Source organism: Phaethon lepturus, unplaced genomic scaffold (genome assembly GCF_000687285.1).
Source record: "Phaethon lepturus isolate BGI_N335 unplaced genomic scaffold, ASM68728v1 scaffold24980, whole genome shotgun sequence".
Lineage (NCBI taxonomy): Eukaryota > Metazoa > Chordata > Aves > Phaethontiformes > Phaethontidae > Phaethon > Phaethon lepturus.
In genome coordinates this window covers 51214-65234 of record NW_010510247.1, presented here as the reverse complement: position 1 = coordinate 65234, position 14021 = coordinate 51214, and the positions used below count along the sequence as shown (strand labels likewise).

At 43.6% G+C, this 14021-nt stretch overlaps 1 protein-coding gene across 1 annotated transcript in view; it reads right to left on the bottom strand.

Annotated features, from left to right (window-relative positions):
• The window catches only part of LOC104627973 (receptor tyrosine-protein kinase erbB-4-like), a 28569-nt gene that overhangs the window by 315 nt on the left and 14233 nt on the right, over window positions 1–14021 (bottom strand). The window contains exons 7-9 of the mRNA XM_010296398.1: window positions 3911–3958; window positions 2660–2951; window positions 1–142 (exon numbers count right to left, since the gene is read on the bottom strand). Of these exons, the coding sequence (XP_010294700.1) occupies window positions 1–142; window positions 2660–2951; window positions 3911–3958 (482 nt within the window). The remainder of the gene's footprint in view (window positions 143–2659; window positions 2952–3910; window positions 3959–14021) is intronic.

Below are 14021 nucleotides of genomic sequence, written 5' to 3'. Positions count from 1 at the left end.
TACAATGGCTCGTTTACGTACTCATCCTCTGCTTTGGGCTGCCCGTTCGGAGCGTTGTGATACTCCGGGTTGTCCACAGCTTGGAGATCTCCATTCTTTCGTCGGGAAACGAATGGGTTCTCCTCCACTGGGTTTAGGTAATCTAAGGAAAGATTAAAAAGAAATCAACAAAGAGAGGGAGTAATCCATCCAAGTAACAGGCATCACGTGTTTGTTACTACCAGGCTGTACCAGAAGCAGTACTCGGACTTGTACATCCTTCCACCCCAGCTACTCATTCCAGCAAAGCTGGAAACTAAACTCCAGCTCTCGCTGAGCCATAGCTCCTGTGCCTTGTTTGATCCTGAACTTTCCTCTCAGGGTATGACCTACAGAGCCACACATGCCAAGACTTCTGCCTCTGCTGCTGACTCTCTCGGCAACCTTGGACGTATCAGTCACACCCTCTGCTCTGCAGTCTTTCCATCCAGAGAGCTCTATAGAAATCTTAGTTAAGCTCTCTGCACAAAAACCATCCCCAAGGGCTAACTTCTAAGACAGCTTCATTTCTAACAGAACAATCTGCGTGATTAAAACTCTTCCATCCCTGAAGGACAAAGGGCCTTGAAGCATTATGAAAAAAATTATTCAAATGAGCCCTGGAAAGTACAAGAGAGTCTTACATCATCTCCAGAACAGGACTTGGAGCAGGTTACAGTTGCTTCGAATCACATTCTGTGGATTAACACTACAAAAATTGTATCTGAATTGCAGAAAGGTTTTAAGGCATATGGAGCTTGCATGGAAAGCTAGACAAAGGTTGGAGAGGGAAGAGAAACATAAGGGGACTGGCTGTCCTAGGTTAAAAACACACGCTTAGTAAGCTCCCTCCCACGGTCACACACAGGTGACTGAGGCACAGAGCAGCAGATTCGCTGGGTGTCATGTCCTGCCTTGCTCTGTGTGTAATGAGGTTTCGCTGCAAAACACAAAGCCAATGGGCCAGGGCAGGAAGGAGGTTGCTGACACTGCAAGTGGATGCAACATGCAAAGGACATGGCTTGGAGGTCAGCTGGGGACAAAAGGAACTGGGGGTGGGACCCCTGCAGCGAGATAGTCAAGAGCATCCAGTTCATTCAAGGCTGGAAATGATCAGATCAAACCCACTTCCAGTATTAATTCTGCCTTTTGTCTCACAGTCTAGAGGTTCCCTACAAAACAGGGTCTCCAAGCCACTGCCATTAGTGAGGGATGACACCTCAGCCTGCCTGTGCCACACAGGGATGCTAACATGAGATCTCCATCTCCAGTAGCATGGCTCTGGTCATGGTCTCTGGAGACACTTCCACACAGAGTCCTGCCCGCAAGGAAACAGGCCCCATGGCCACTCTGTGTCTGTGGTCCTCACTTCAACTCTTTTTTGGCCCCTTCTTGGGTAAAACCAATTAAATGCAAAAGTTCAAGACTTAGTGAGTACCTTTGACCACATAGCTAAAACTCTGCTGAATCCAAGAGGTGGAACAGGCACACATGCCTGCACCAAGAGCACAGTGGAAGCATTTTTTTTTTGTAAAGCAATGACAACCAAGCAGTTGCTTGATTTGAGTCTCCCAGCTGACAGAGAGCACGCAGCATTGTGGCCACACTGTGATATCCCTGCGTCTGTGCCCAGCAAGACAGAAAGGAGGTGCTTTCTCCTGAGCTGCTACTACGGCGTTCCTTAGGGCTCAGGTAGCACCTGTGAAGTGTTAAGCTCCTTCAGAACTCTGAGGCGCTGCAGGGAAAACCTCTATGTGAAGACACATGTGGGCTCACACTGAAGCAAACTCACAGCATCAAATCTCTTCTTGCAAAAGCCTGTTGCTGAAGAGTAGCACCACGAGTGCACTCCCACAATTGCTACTGCTGTGGGTCAAGCCCCAAGACTCCCTCCATTTCCACCACGTAACACAAAAGGTACGTGGTTTTCAAATTCTGAAGCGAACCTAATAGTTACTTGGCATTTACATTTGCATTAATTAATTTATTTAAAGCTAATGCAAAGGTTTGAAAGCAAATTACTAATGACACATCCTTTTACATCTAAATGACTGCCGGCACTATTTAAAAAGGAAGAGATGAGTGATGGCTAGCTGAGAAGTGTAGCACTCTGAGGCACGGATCTAGGCAAACTTCACCTTGCAGTGCTGGTCTCTCTGAAGCACATCTTGTTCTTTCAATCCTAAACTTCTCTTGGGTATAAAATGCCAACTGTGCAAATAGGTTCTATGATATGTTCAACATGACATTTACCAAGCACAATGCCATGAAGATAAAGAAGATCGATAAACAAAGCAAAGTGGAAACTATGGCTGGCCAAAGATAGATTCCTTCTTGGCAATAACTGAAGATTTGTGTTTGGATAAGGAGGAGGTTTGGGTTTTTTCATTCCTCTCTCTCGTTATTTCCCAGAAAGAAAAATTAAAGGGGGAATTGCCAAACCTGACATCTTGGCACATTTGAGCTTTTCTAAGTAGTAAACTGAGCAAAGAAAAATGAATCGCCATTAACCGAGTCAGAATGTTTCCACCTTGCTGCGTTATTCAATAAAGCCATTTTTGGTGAAAAGCTGCTGATGTAGAAAAAGACAGAATGCAGTCAGGCTGGAGCAAGGAGGTTCTCTGGAAACACAGTTTTTTACCTGTTTTAGCTTTGTCTCGCATTGGCGTCATGTACCCATCCTCATCCAGCTCTCCCCGGATGATCCGCTCAGGTATGAAGACCGTGGGATCAGCACTGTACCTCTGGGTGCTGCTGTCCTCTTTTGCCAGGGTTGCTGCTTGTTTTCGTAGTGTGCCATTACAGCAAGTATCTTCAAAGATCTCTGCTGTGGCCCCTTGAGCAACTGGGGCTTCTGGTATTATGCAGCCAGGAGCTCTGTACGGCATTGGCACTTCTGCAGCATAGCCGCCATCTCTATACACAAACTGGTTCTGTTGAAAAAGAAAAGGCACCATGAGAAAGGAGGCTCTGAAGGGAGAGAAGATTCAACAGCAAGTAATTTCTGCAGCTCCTGTGCCTTTCCTGACACGCTTGCTCAATGATGCATTTCACCGGGCAGGTGAAGCCTTGTCCATCCTGCAGATTACTGCATGTCCAGCGCTGCAGGATCAGCAGCAGCACAGGCTCTGTTGTGGACCAGCAAAGCATCCGGTGGTGCTGAGCCGGCTTCCCCTGCCAGGGAGGCACCAGGAAGCCAGCTTCCTTCCCTGCTCAGGGCTGGAAATGGGGCAGGAAAACTTGTCTCCTACCTAGACATGTGGAGGTTGGATATACACAGCTCCAAGAGGCAAACACAGTATCTCCTCTTCTATTACTTTGGCAATCTCCCCTGATAACCTCATGTTAGGGACATCTCCTCTGCAAAGGGGACTGGGGATAGAGGACACTATCATCTCTGAAATGTTTATTTCTTGGGGGGCCTACTTTTAGGGTGTCTTGCAGTGACAATCACACAGTCACCCAAACACTATATAATTCCATCAGGTACTGCATTTCAGGCTGGTGAACTGTGCTTGTATTGGTACCTCCACTCAATTTTTCAACTCAACCTACCATTTTACTTGTCGGCAAGGGCGTGCAAGGAAATTTTGACATCATGACCTATAAATAGGAAGGAAAAATGTACAGATTCATCCAAGCCTGTTACCTAAATACTTAGGTATTCACTTCAAGAAAAGTTGGCAGTTGGCAGAATTTTGGGTGTGGGTCCATAGAGCTTGCACACAAATCCAGGCTGAGTGTAGAGATCCTGACTATTTGATTGCTTACATACATCACTCGCTGTTGGCTTTTGGGCCATTTATGTAGGAAAAAGGGGTTTGAAACAGAAAATATGTAGTGAAGGAAGGAGGAAAACCTGAAGGATGAAGGTTGAATGTGAAATACTTACTCCTGACATAGGGGTGTAGGCAGGAGGAGGGCTGTGTCCAATTTCACTCTAATAGGAAAGAAAAATGGAATGATGGATACGTAATAAGAGGTCACATGAATGAAACAAGTCACATGAGCTGTATGAGCTAATGGGGAGAAACAAGCACATCAGTCAGATTTCCTAACTGAAGCCAAAATTCAAAGAATTCAATCATGGCAAGAGTCTCACCAACGACAACAAGCTGTGTGCCTCACCAGTCTTAGGGAGGGCTACTGAGTTCCTCTTGCTGGGTAAGGGCAAGCGCCATGTTACACTTGCTGACAGCTGTATATCCTGCAAATATCAGGATCATAACAGAAGAGGGAACAGAAGACACTTTACCAGAGAATACTTTCTTTTTTAAAAAAGGGGGCAGACTTCAAGGTCCTCAATACACATCTGGATACAGACTACGCAGCAAACTTGTAACTTGGCAGCCTTCTGCAAGAGGCTTGTTTGGGACAACTAGGAGGGTCCCTTTAAACAGGAAACTGGAGATGCTCTGATCTGGGAGGTCAGATCCCCTCTGAATCCCTTCGCCTTTCCTCTGTACCATAGATTTACTGTCACCTTGTAAGGATATGTGGACAGGTTACAACCCAGAATGTGTTAGAGAAATGGATAAAAAACATCCCCTGAGCCTGCCAGATGCTACTTCAAACTCCTACTGATGGCTATAAGATGTTGCACTGCGGGAGACTTAATCTTCCTTCTCCTTGCCCTCTGATCTCGTATTTATTGGAATTCAGGGAAGCTTTCTGTATACTCCAAAAAGATGGAGAAGAAAAGACAGAAGACAGGTAAGTAGTAAACTATGGTCCATGGTGGTAAAGATTTAGATAAACTGATGATTACAGGTAGGATCCAGAGAAGAAATACAAAGTGGTGACTACAGAGAGTCAACTGTCTTAACAGCGAGGAATCCAAAGCTCTGTTGGGAATCCTCTACCTCCTTGTAAAGCTCCCCAGTTTCCTTCCATACTGCCTATAGGCTGCAAGACTCCAAAGAGGTGGTTTTCTTCTTTTGGTTTCCAAGGTGGCTACAGCCTTCCAGACTGCACAAGAGTGAAAAGAGCTTTAGCCATACTGCGTTAGTATTATATGCAGGGGATTGGAGGTCACTGCTGTCGACTTTTCACAGACACTAAACCAGTGACTGTAACCACTCCTTTTCTATTTGGTACTACACCGTGCTATATTACACACCTTTAATTTACATCTTTCTATTTTCACAAAGGTACTCCCATGAATTTCAGCTTGTGGTTCATTGATTCTGGATGAGTAAGGGGAGAGCTGTCTTGAACTCTTGAACACAGCCCACAGTGATCTCTCAAGGGTAACTTAGAAAAGCAAGTCTTTTGTCAATGGGCTTGGCTTCAGTACAAAGGCCTATGCCCCTCTGCCCATAAATGTTTAGATGATTAGCAACTTCAAAAAATATTTTCTAGGATGGCTACATTATCTACCTGCAGGCATGCTTTGCTCCACCCTCATCACAAAAGGGTAAACCCACTGTCCTATCTTCGGATCTTCTTGGCCGTGACTAACATTTAAATACATACTCTGCAACTACAACAATTTAAATACATACTCTGCAACTACTACAACAAATAATAACAGGCCCTCTTAGAATAGTCCTGTCTCAAGACGTCAGCAGAGAATGCACTAGCATTAATGCATACATTGTTATTTTTGCTGACAAGACCCTTCCTAGTCAGTGACCTGCCAACTAAGATCACATTAATGGTATTTTCTTCATGCCTCCCCTTTCGTTCTGTACTAAACATAGCTGTCTTGCAACACCCTTAACACAGAACATTACAGCTTGGCTCTTCTCCAAACCACTGGTGTCTGCACACTTACTTAATTCTTTACTGTTTTTCCCCATTAATTAATACCCTGTGGTCACTGTTCCAAAAAAAGGAGGCAAAGAAAACAGCTGTGGCACCAATTAGTGGGGCTGAAAATGTGATATAATTGTTTAAATGTCTTTAAATTGCCTGCTAATTGCAATGTGATGTCATCATTTTGTAGGCAGCCAAGGTAAGTACTGAAAGCCCCAGCCAATTCTTATTGGTTAGGACATGAATCACACTGTGAGCAGAAAATACATTTGGATCTTACCAAGTAAAACTTAAATAGCTTAAGCTATTTAAGTATTAAAACTTAAATAGATGTGTATGTGTTATACAATTTACCTTGCTCATTTTTTTTTCTGGTAGTTGTTTTTGCATCTTAAATACTATGTTGAATAAAAGAGCTGATGTTCCTTTCTTGAGAAGATCTAGGTTTTTGGATTTCTGATCCTGAAATTCTGACCTGAATGATCAAGACCTCTAGCTTGTTGAGATGGACACAGACTTCAGAGACTGGTTGCCCAAAGACCTCGCTACATAAACCTACTTAAAAACTTTCAACTTGCATAGTTAAAAAGAAAAAAAATTAATCAATAAAACCCCCTTTTGATAGTGTAATACATATTATATGTCTTAGCTCTGGAGTGCACACACCCATTGACATTTAAACTGTAAGCATCCTCCAGAAGCAGCCTAGCCTTTTTGATTGCCCAGGAGCAGCCATAACCAGAAGCGCTTGAGATTTTATTCCTTATACCACACTGCATTTTAGGCACAAACATGAGAAAAAATAAAAAACAAGCAAATGTCCCCTAAAGCCTTTTTAGAGGCCCTTTGGTATTAAATACCAGTGACATATCAGCTATTATAACTGCTAACGTTTGTGTAAAACAAGCCTTGATAAAAGAGAGGTAAATAACACTTTTGTGAATATCGGCTTGTGTTATTGCTTTCTGTTCATTAATTTCATTTTCCAACTCCTTGCTTCTAAAAACTCCTAAAGGTAAATATCTCCTCCTTTATAGCAGGGACATTATATTTTCTGGCTGCATGCTAAACCGTAATGATATCAAAGCCTTGCTGGGTCCTGCCACTCATATTCATGTGGTTGTGTGAATATGCCTCTGCCTTTTCTCTTTTCATTTGAGTCTAGCATCACGCCTGGAGTATGGCGCCCAGAGCTGTGTTCCTCCCGCTGCCTGCGCCACAGCTCATCCCACACCAGCCCTATGGTGACCACAGCTGCCTTCAAAGCCACACGCACAGCAGACTTCAGATGGAAGAAACGCTGAAGGTACTCAGTGATGTGACGCTGCTGTGGGACTATGGCTGGTACAAGACTATCACCAAACAGGAAATCAATAAAATTTCATTTTACAGCATGCTTTGCTTGCTACCACAGCCTCCCAACAGCACCCTCGCTGCTGCAGAGCTGGTCTTCCTTGTCACCCACCGAGATGTGCACACATATTTGATAGGGTTGCATAATTATTACTGTTTCTTGTTCTTAAGCAGCCTGCTAAGCTCAAGGGACTGAAGATTTTTCTTTACTAAAGGCAAGGCTCAGACAGCATCAGTGTACACACACACGTGTTTGAATCCACTCTGACACTGCTCCTATCCACATTGAGAACCCAATTCACTTTCACTCTCCTTCTGCTCTTGTATGCAAAAAGTACCAAACCTTAAAGCCCGAGTGAAACACTCCCACCTTCTCACTGGGATGTTCCTCACACGTCCTCTTCAGAGGTAACTCAGTGATTAACTTTTGATCAAGCTCTGCAACACTTCTTTGTATCAGTTCAGTCCTGGGCTGTGTGCCCCCAGAAATAACTCACTTTCCTCCTACCCCTAGAAACTGTTTGCCCCATTTGAAATCAAGTCAGTACGCAGGCTCAAGTCACCAAATCACAGCATCCTAACACAGCAGGCTGAGCAGATTTGTTGAAAGCATCAACATTGCAGCAGTTCTCTAGGAAGATGGACAGCTGATTTATGCAAGTGGATCTGAATAATACATTTGGGATGCTCTGGTGGGGCTGCAGGCAGAGCACACAACACAGAGCTGTCCCATCAGCCCCGAGCAAACTCCAGCTACATTTCAAGGGACCAGCCTGGTATTTACAACCGATCTGAACTGAAATTCAAATAGGAAAGATCACCCCAGGAGAGCAGCCACCTCTGCTCAGCAGTCCTGCTTCCCTCTGACCACAGAGCTAACAGCTTACTCTGCCCTGCTTCAGAGAGCCCACAGCAAACATGTGCGAGACGAAAATCAAAGGAAAGAAAAAACGTGTACCATGAGATCGCAGTGTAATGTTAAATGGAAATGAAAAGCTGTTTGTATAGTAATAGCTCGAAGGCTTTGCAGAGCTCTGGAGATTTCTGGTCCTAGCCCCTGCTCAGAGCAGGGCCATATATAAAAAGGAAGGATTAGATGCCCCCCTGGGCTGTTACAGTTAAAGCATATCTGTCCCTACAGCTCACACCACCCGACACAAGTTTGGCATCCCTCCTGCTCTCTTCTGTTCAGCCTGGGCTCCTGACCCTGCTTAAGAAAACTCCATTCCCCACTAGGCACTTTCCTCTGGGACTATGAAGAAAGGTTCCCATTAGCATCACTGCCAAGTGTCATGGCTCAGCCCTAGGCGTGGGTCATTGCTGGCACCCTGCATCATTTCAGCACACAGAAAAACAATCACAGCATACTTGAGATGTTCATCTTCTGAAACTGGTTTGGGATATGTATGTGCCTCTTACATCACCTATTTCAGGCACCCAAACAGCAATGTGGCCCACCTGAGTTAATGTAGCAAGACAGGGCACACATTTTTCTAGTGAGAGGAAAGGGGAGCCTATTATTCAACAACAAAAAATAAAGGTAGGAATAATATACACAGGCTGTGGACAGTAGCTATGCCACAGTTTACAATGCCCTTAGTTCAATGACCATGAAGTTCCATTTGGGATAGATGAAACTTTATTGGAAATGAAGTCCCAGTCCCTTTTCCAGCATTACCCTTTCTCAAAACCTCAGAAACCTTCGTTCTTCCATCTTCAGAACGGCTGGCAAACAGACGTCAGCTGGCTCAATATGTGATTTGATCTAAGCATGTCACAAGAATAAAGATGCAAGTATTCCTTTTCCCTATTATTTTGTCTTAATGCACCATGAGTGTCAGCCAGGAGAGCAGGGAGAGAGACAGCTTGCATGTGTCTATCTTTCCCTTTCAATCTCTTTTACTCCCATATCATTCCTGTCACCCATGGCTAGCCTTCTGTCACTCCTTTTTTAATACACTCTCCAAGATGTTTTACAGTAAATGGCACCTTCTAACACTGGACCAATTCCCCACAGTTTGGAAGAGACAACATACCATCTCCTAGCTACTCTAACAATTCCCTGGGGGAGAGAAGGGTCAAAGCGCTGCTCCTGCTCATATGCTGTAGCATCTGTCCAAAATACAGGAGCAGCAGCAGCTCCTTTTCTGTACAAACCTCGAGCTTCAAATCCCAAAACAGGGAAAGGATGGGGAATGGGACCAAAACCACAACATGGTCATGATTTGTGATTGCGACATGGCAGACAAAAAAAATGGCACAAAAGAAAGTTGATGAGCAACACTCGGAGCAGCAGCCCCCTCCTATGCCGCACGCTGCACTGCCATCTTCCCCAGTCTGTTTTATACAGTAATCAAAGGATATTCTGAGCCTCTCAAAATGCCATCAACCCTCATTGAGAATGAAATAGAGCACATCTCCACTGAAGCCTTTACAGCAGTAATCATTACAGCATGCTGGCCTGAACAGGGAGCTCTTACAGACAAAGATGGGTTTTAAAAATAAAATAAAAAAGCCTTCCTAAAATCTGAATAGAAACTTGATGATAATCTCCCAATTTTATTATGCAAGGGGGAAAAGAAACCCATAATTGTGCACTCTTGGTCTCTTATAGCAAAGAATAGGCTTCTTGATGAAATGCTGAGTTGATTTAGAGCAGGGCTGAGATTCTGGTGGCAATAATACGCTAAAAGAAATAACCATCCAGCTGACTGGGATAAAATAATCAGTTTTTAACATTCTAAATCTAAACTTCATCTGTGCCTCCTCCCACTTCTCCCCACCGCATCTTTTGGAGAGTCTTTTTATAGCTTTGAGAATTTTTTTCCCTTCCCCTACCACAGCATTCAACAAGAAAGACAGACTCTTTACTCTGGCTAACGAAGGACATTTTAGGCTGTGCTGGCATTTATCCCCTTTGCATGTATGTTTCGAAATTACAGTATTTGGCTCCAGAGTCCTCCCGCCACCTTACGCTCGAAGCATTATCACAGGAGTCCCACTGCCATGGGACATTGCGGATGGCACTCTCTGGCTCGTGAGCCCCAAGTGCCGCGGGCAGACACGTGTTTAAATGACAACTCCTTGGAGACCTGCCAGGTGCCTTTCCAAATCACGGCCCCTTGTCTTTTCAGGTGCTTTTAGTAAGAAAATCACAAATATGATTCATAGAATCATAGAATAATTTGGGTTAGAAGGGACCTTAAAGATCATCTAGTACCACCCCCCGCCACGGGCGGGGACACCTTCCACTAGACCAGGCTGCTCAAAGCCCCATCCAACCTGGCCTTGAGCACTTCCAGGGATGGGGCATCCACAACTTCTCTGGGCAACCTGGGCCAGTGCCTCACCACTCTCATAGCGAAAAATTTCTTCCTTATATCTAATCTAAATTTACCATCTTTCAGTTGAAAGCCATTGCCCCTTGTCCTATAGCTCCATGCCCTTGTAAAAAGTCCCTCTCCAGCTTTCTTGTAGGCTCCCTTAGGTAATGGAAGGCTGCAATAAGGTCTCCTCGTAGCCTTCCCTTCTCCAGGTTGAAGAACCCCAACTCTCTCAGCCTGTCTTCACAGAAGAGTTGCTCCAGCCCTCCAATCACCTTTGTGGCCCGTGTCCTTCTTATGTTGGGAGCCCCAGAGCTGGACGCAGCACTCCAGGTGGGGTCTCACGAGAGCGGAGTAAAGGAGGAGAATCACCTCCCTCGGCCTGCTGGCCATGCTTCCTTTGACGCAGCCCAGCATACGGTTGGCAGAATTCAATAATTCAATACGGCTGGCATTCCTCAGAAACGGACGTTTTTCACTAACAATTTCTGTTTCAAATCTAGTCACTGAAGGAAAATTTTCTCCCAGCTCTCGTAATTATTTCCTGACTCTCAGTCCACTCTTCCATCTACTGAATTATATAGAGTTGTTTAGCTTGCTGTTTTCCAAGAATGCCTCATCAGTGCAGTGTAGAAATATTTATTACTTACTCTCTTTACATCTATTGACTTTTTTCTTTTCAGGAGAGGAAAGAAAATGGATCCGCTGTGAGCTCTCTTAACACAGCCAGCAGCTATTCATGGATTAAGCAGATGCTGCCTGATTTTAAACCAGTTTATATTAAAGCTCAATAAATTTACATGTCATGCATCAAGGTTTGAAGCAATGTACAGATACAGACTCTTCCACCGATACCACCGAGTGTTAACTTGCAGTAGGTCTCACCAGGAAGTACTGTAAGCTGGTGACTTGTAATTAAATCTATATTAATTTGTAGAAACCAAAATGCCATCCAATACTTTCAGGAATTCTGACTCAAAATCTATATGCCTGAGTTCAGGAGCCTGAATGTGACAGAAAACAGTTAAAGCATTAAAAAGTTTCTGGTTTAAGGCACTTGACCTGCAAAACCATGAGGCAATTTGACAAGTCGGTCCTTATAATCTATTCAGGCTGAGAAGGGCTTACTCCTTGAGAAACACCACTGATTTCAGCTGGCCTGGCTGCAAAGCAAAAGACTAATTGCCATAAAGCACTTTCAAAGAATTCTCTGTGAAGAGCTGGGCATCATCTATTCTATTTGAGTCCTCCATTATTCCTTTTTTCTCTGGCAAACTTAGCACATTTTTAAAAGGTATTTAAATACTCATATTGCATGTTTATTCTTCCTACTTGATTCACCCTGAGTAGTGAAATCAGGCTGACTAGTATCAGTCTGGGTTCACCTCCTGTTTTTCATGGACAAAGACGGTCTTGTGCTATCTAAAACAAAGGCCAGAAATAGACACAAAAGAACTTCCCAAAATTAAAAAGTTACAGTAGGTAAAATATTTGTGATGGTCGACTAGATACCAACAAAACACTAACAGCTACTGAGAACTGCTTAATGTAAAAAGCAGAGCAGAACAGAAAGGAGCCTCCTACCACCAGCATGTCATTAAAACTTAGGGAAGCAAAAAATGGGATTTTGAGATCCCTAAAGAGAGCTTGGTGGGACTTCCAGAACTGCTCTGAAGGTTTGATGGCAGCAACTGCAGTATCCAGTACACTCTTGCCTAGACTCTACTAGGAAAATACACAAAATGTAGTATTTGATGAAAGACATTCAGAAATGTATTCACACACACTTTCCTAACTAATCAAGCAGTTTTTCAAGAAGCAAGAGAGGTAATATAAAGAGAGTCTCAGTGTAATCTTCTGAAATGTTATAAAACCCTTTGATACAATGTCTAGTTTATTTACAAGTTCATCTGTTCTGGCATTGGAGATTTCATTACAACACTTGTGTAAGGAAGCGACAGAGTCTAGTAGAAAGGCAAAAAACCACAAGAATACAAAGGTTTTCAGAAAGCTTTTGATCACCTTTTAAGAGAAGGAATTAAAGAAATGGGATAGAAATAAATAAAAAAGTCCAGAACCTGTCAGACTGCAGTAATAAGCATCAAAATTAAGGAAGGATTTGGTCATATTATTTTTGGGAAGATATTGCAGAAGCAGAGGGGTACCAAACACCTAAACCAAATAAAAAGGAGACATCAGTGTTGTCCTTCTTTAACAACAAACACATACAAATGGCACTATTCTACTCAGCCTCTTAAACTGAAGAGATTTCTGATAACTGGCAGCTCCTTAATCTAGCACGAAACAGGGTGCGTGGTGGACAGTAATAGGATCCAAACCCTGCTAAGAGTCAGCATTAACTGCCAAGTGTGACTTTTCTACACTGTGATGGATTTTCCATCCCACCTGATACAATCAAGACAATCTTTCCAAAAGACAAACTCCACCTCAAGCAGAATTTCTGCACTTGATGCAGAAATTAAGAGACAAGAGACTCCGGCCTGTGTTATGCCAGAAGGTTAGACAAACTGCTTGCAATGGCCCCATCTAGCCTTGGTATCTTTTCACCCAAATTATCTATTGACTTTAGGATGAAATAGTTTTACTGTCATCAGCCCCACATGGCCAGGACACACCTGGAAAAATAACTAGCTTGAGAGCTTGGGCAGGAACTGCCTTTTCTTACAGAAAAAGAAATGCTGACCAGGAAGGCACCGATTGCTGCTAAAGCCCTGGATACAAGGAGAATCATGGACAAATCATGACTCCCTCCCGACGCCTTCTTTGCCAAGAGGAAAGGATACTATAACCACCTGCTAGCTCTCCCCACTTGCAATGACAGTACCTCTCATACTAGCTCAGCTGTACTATGAGACAGCTGCGAAGTGCCCCTCCAAATTCTACTGCTCTCCAAAATCCCTCCTTCCAGCTGTAACTGAAGATGGTGGTGCTTACAGTCCCCCACCTTCCAACTCTGCTGTATTTCAGTATGTAAAGAAGGTTATATTAGACCTCAGATCTGATCTTCTACCTCTGGAGCACTTCAGGTGCCTAAGAAATTCAGTGGTAGTGATCCCACTGGATGAACAGTCCCTATTGTCCATTATAAGCTTTGGAAGTAAAGATGCCGTATGCCATACTGATGTGAAACACATCTAAAAATCACTAACAGCCATCTCCTTTGTAATCTTATGATTTGAAAATGGCTACCTGTTGAATTTAGAAACCAGAACAAATTAATCATAAAGATAACTTCTTGCCTGGGATCTCTCTGGAATAATCTTTTTACACGCAGACATATACAGATGTTCAGCCATGAAACACTACCAGACCTAATGCCACACCAGGACTCCTGCAACAGCATTAACAGACACTACTCAGGGAACCGAAAACTGGCTTTTGGTCTACCAGCATCTGCTTTAGCCAAGAATAGTCTCCCTGGACATATGAATTAGACATCTCTGAAAAAAATAGTTTGATACTTAATTGCAGGGTTGGCAGGTGCTTCTATGATATATAGCATATGGAATAAAATTACAGGGACAGTTATCGGTGAGTAATAAACAGTAC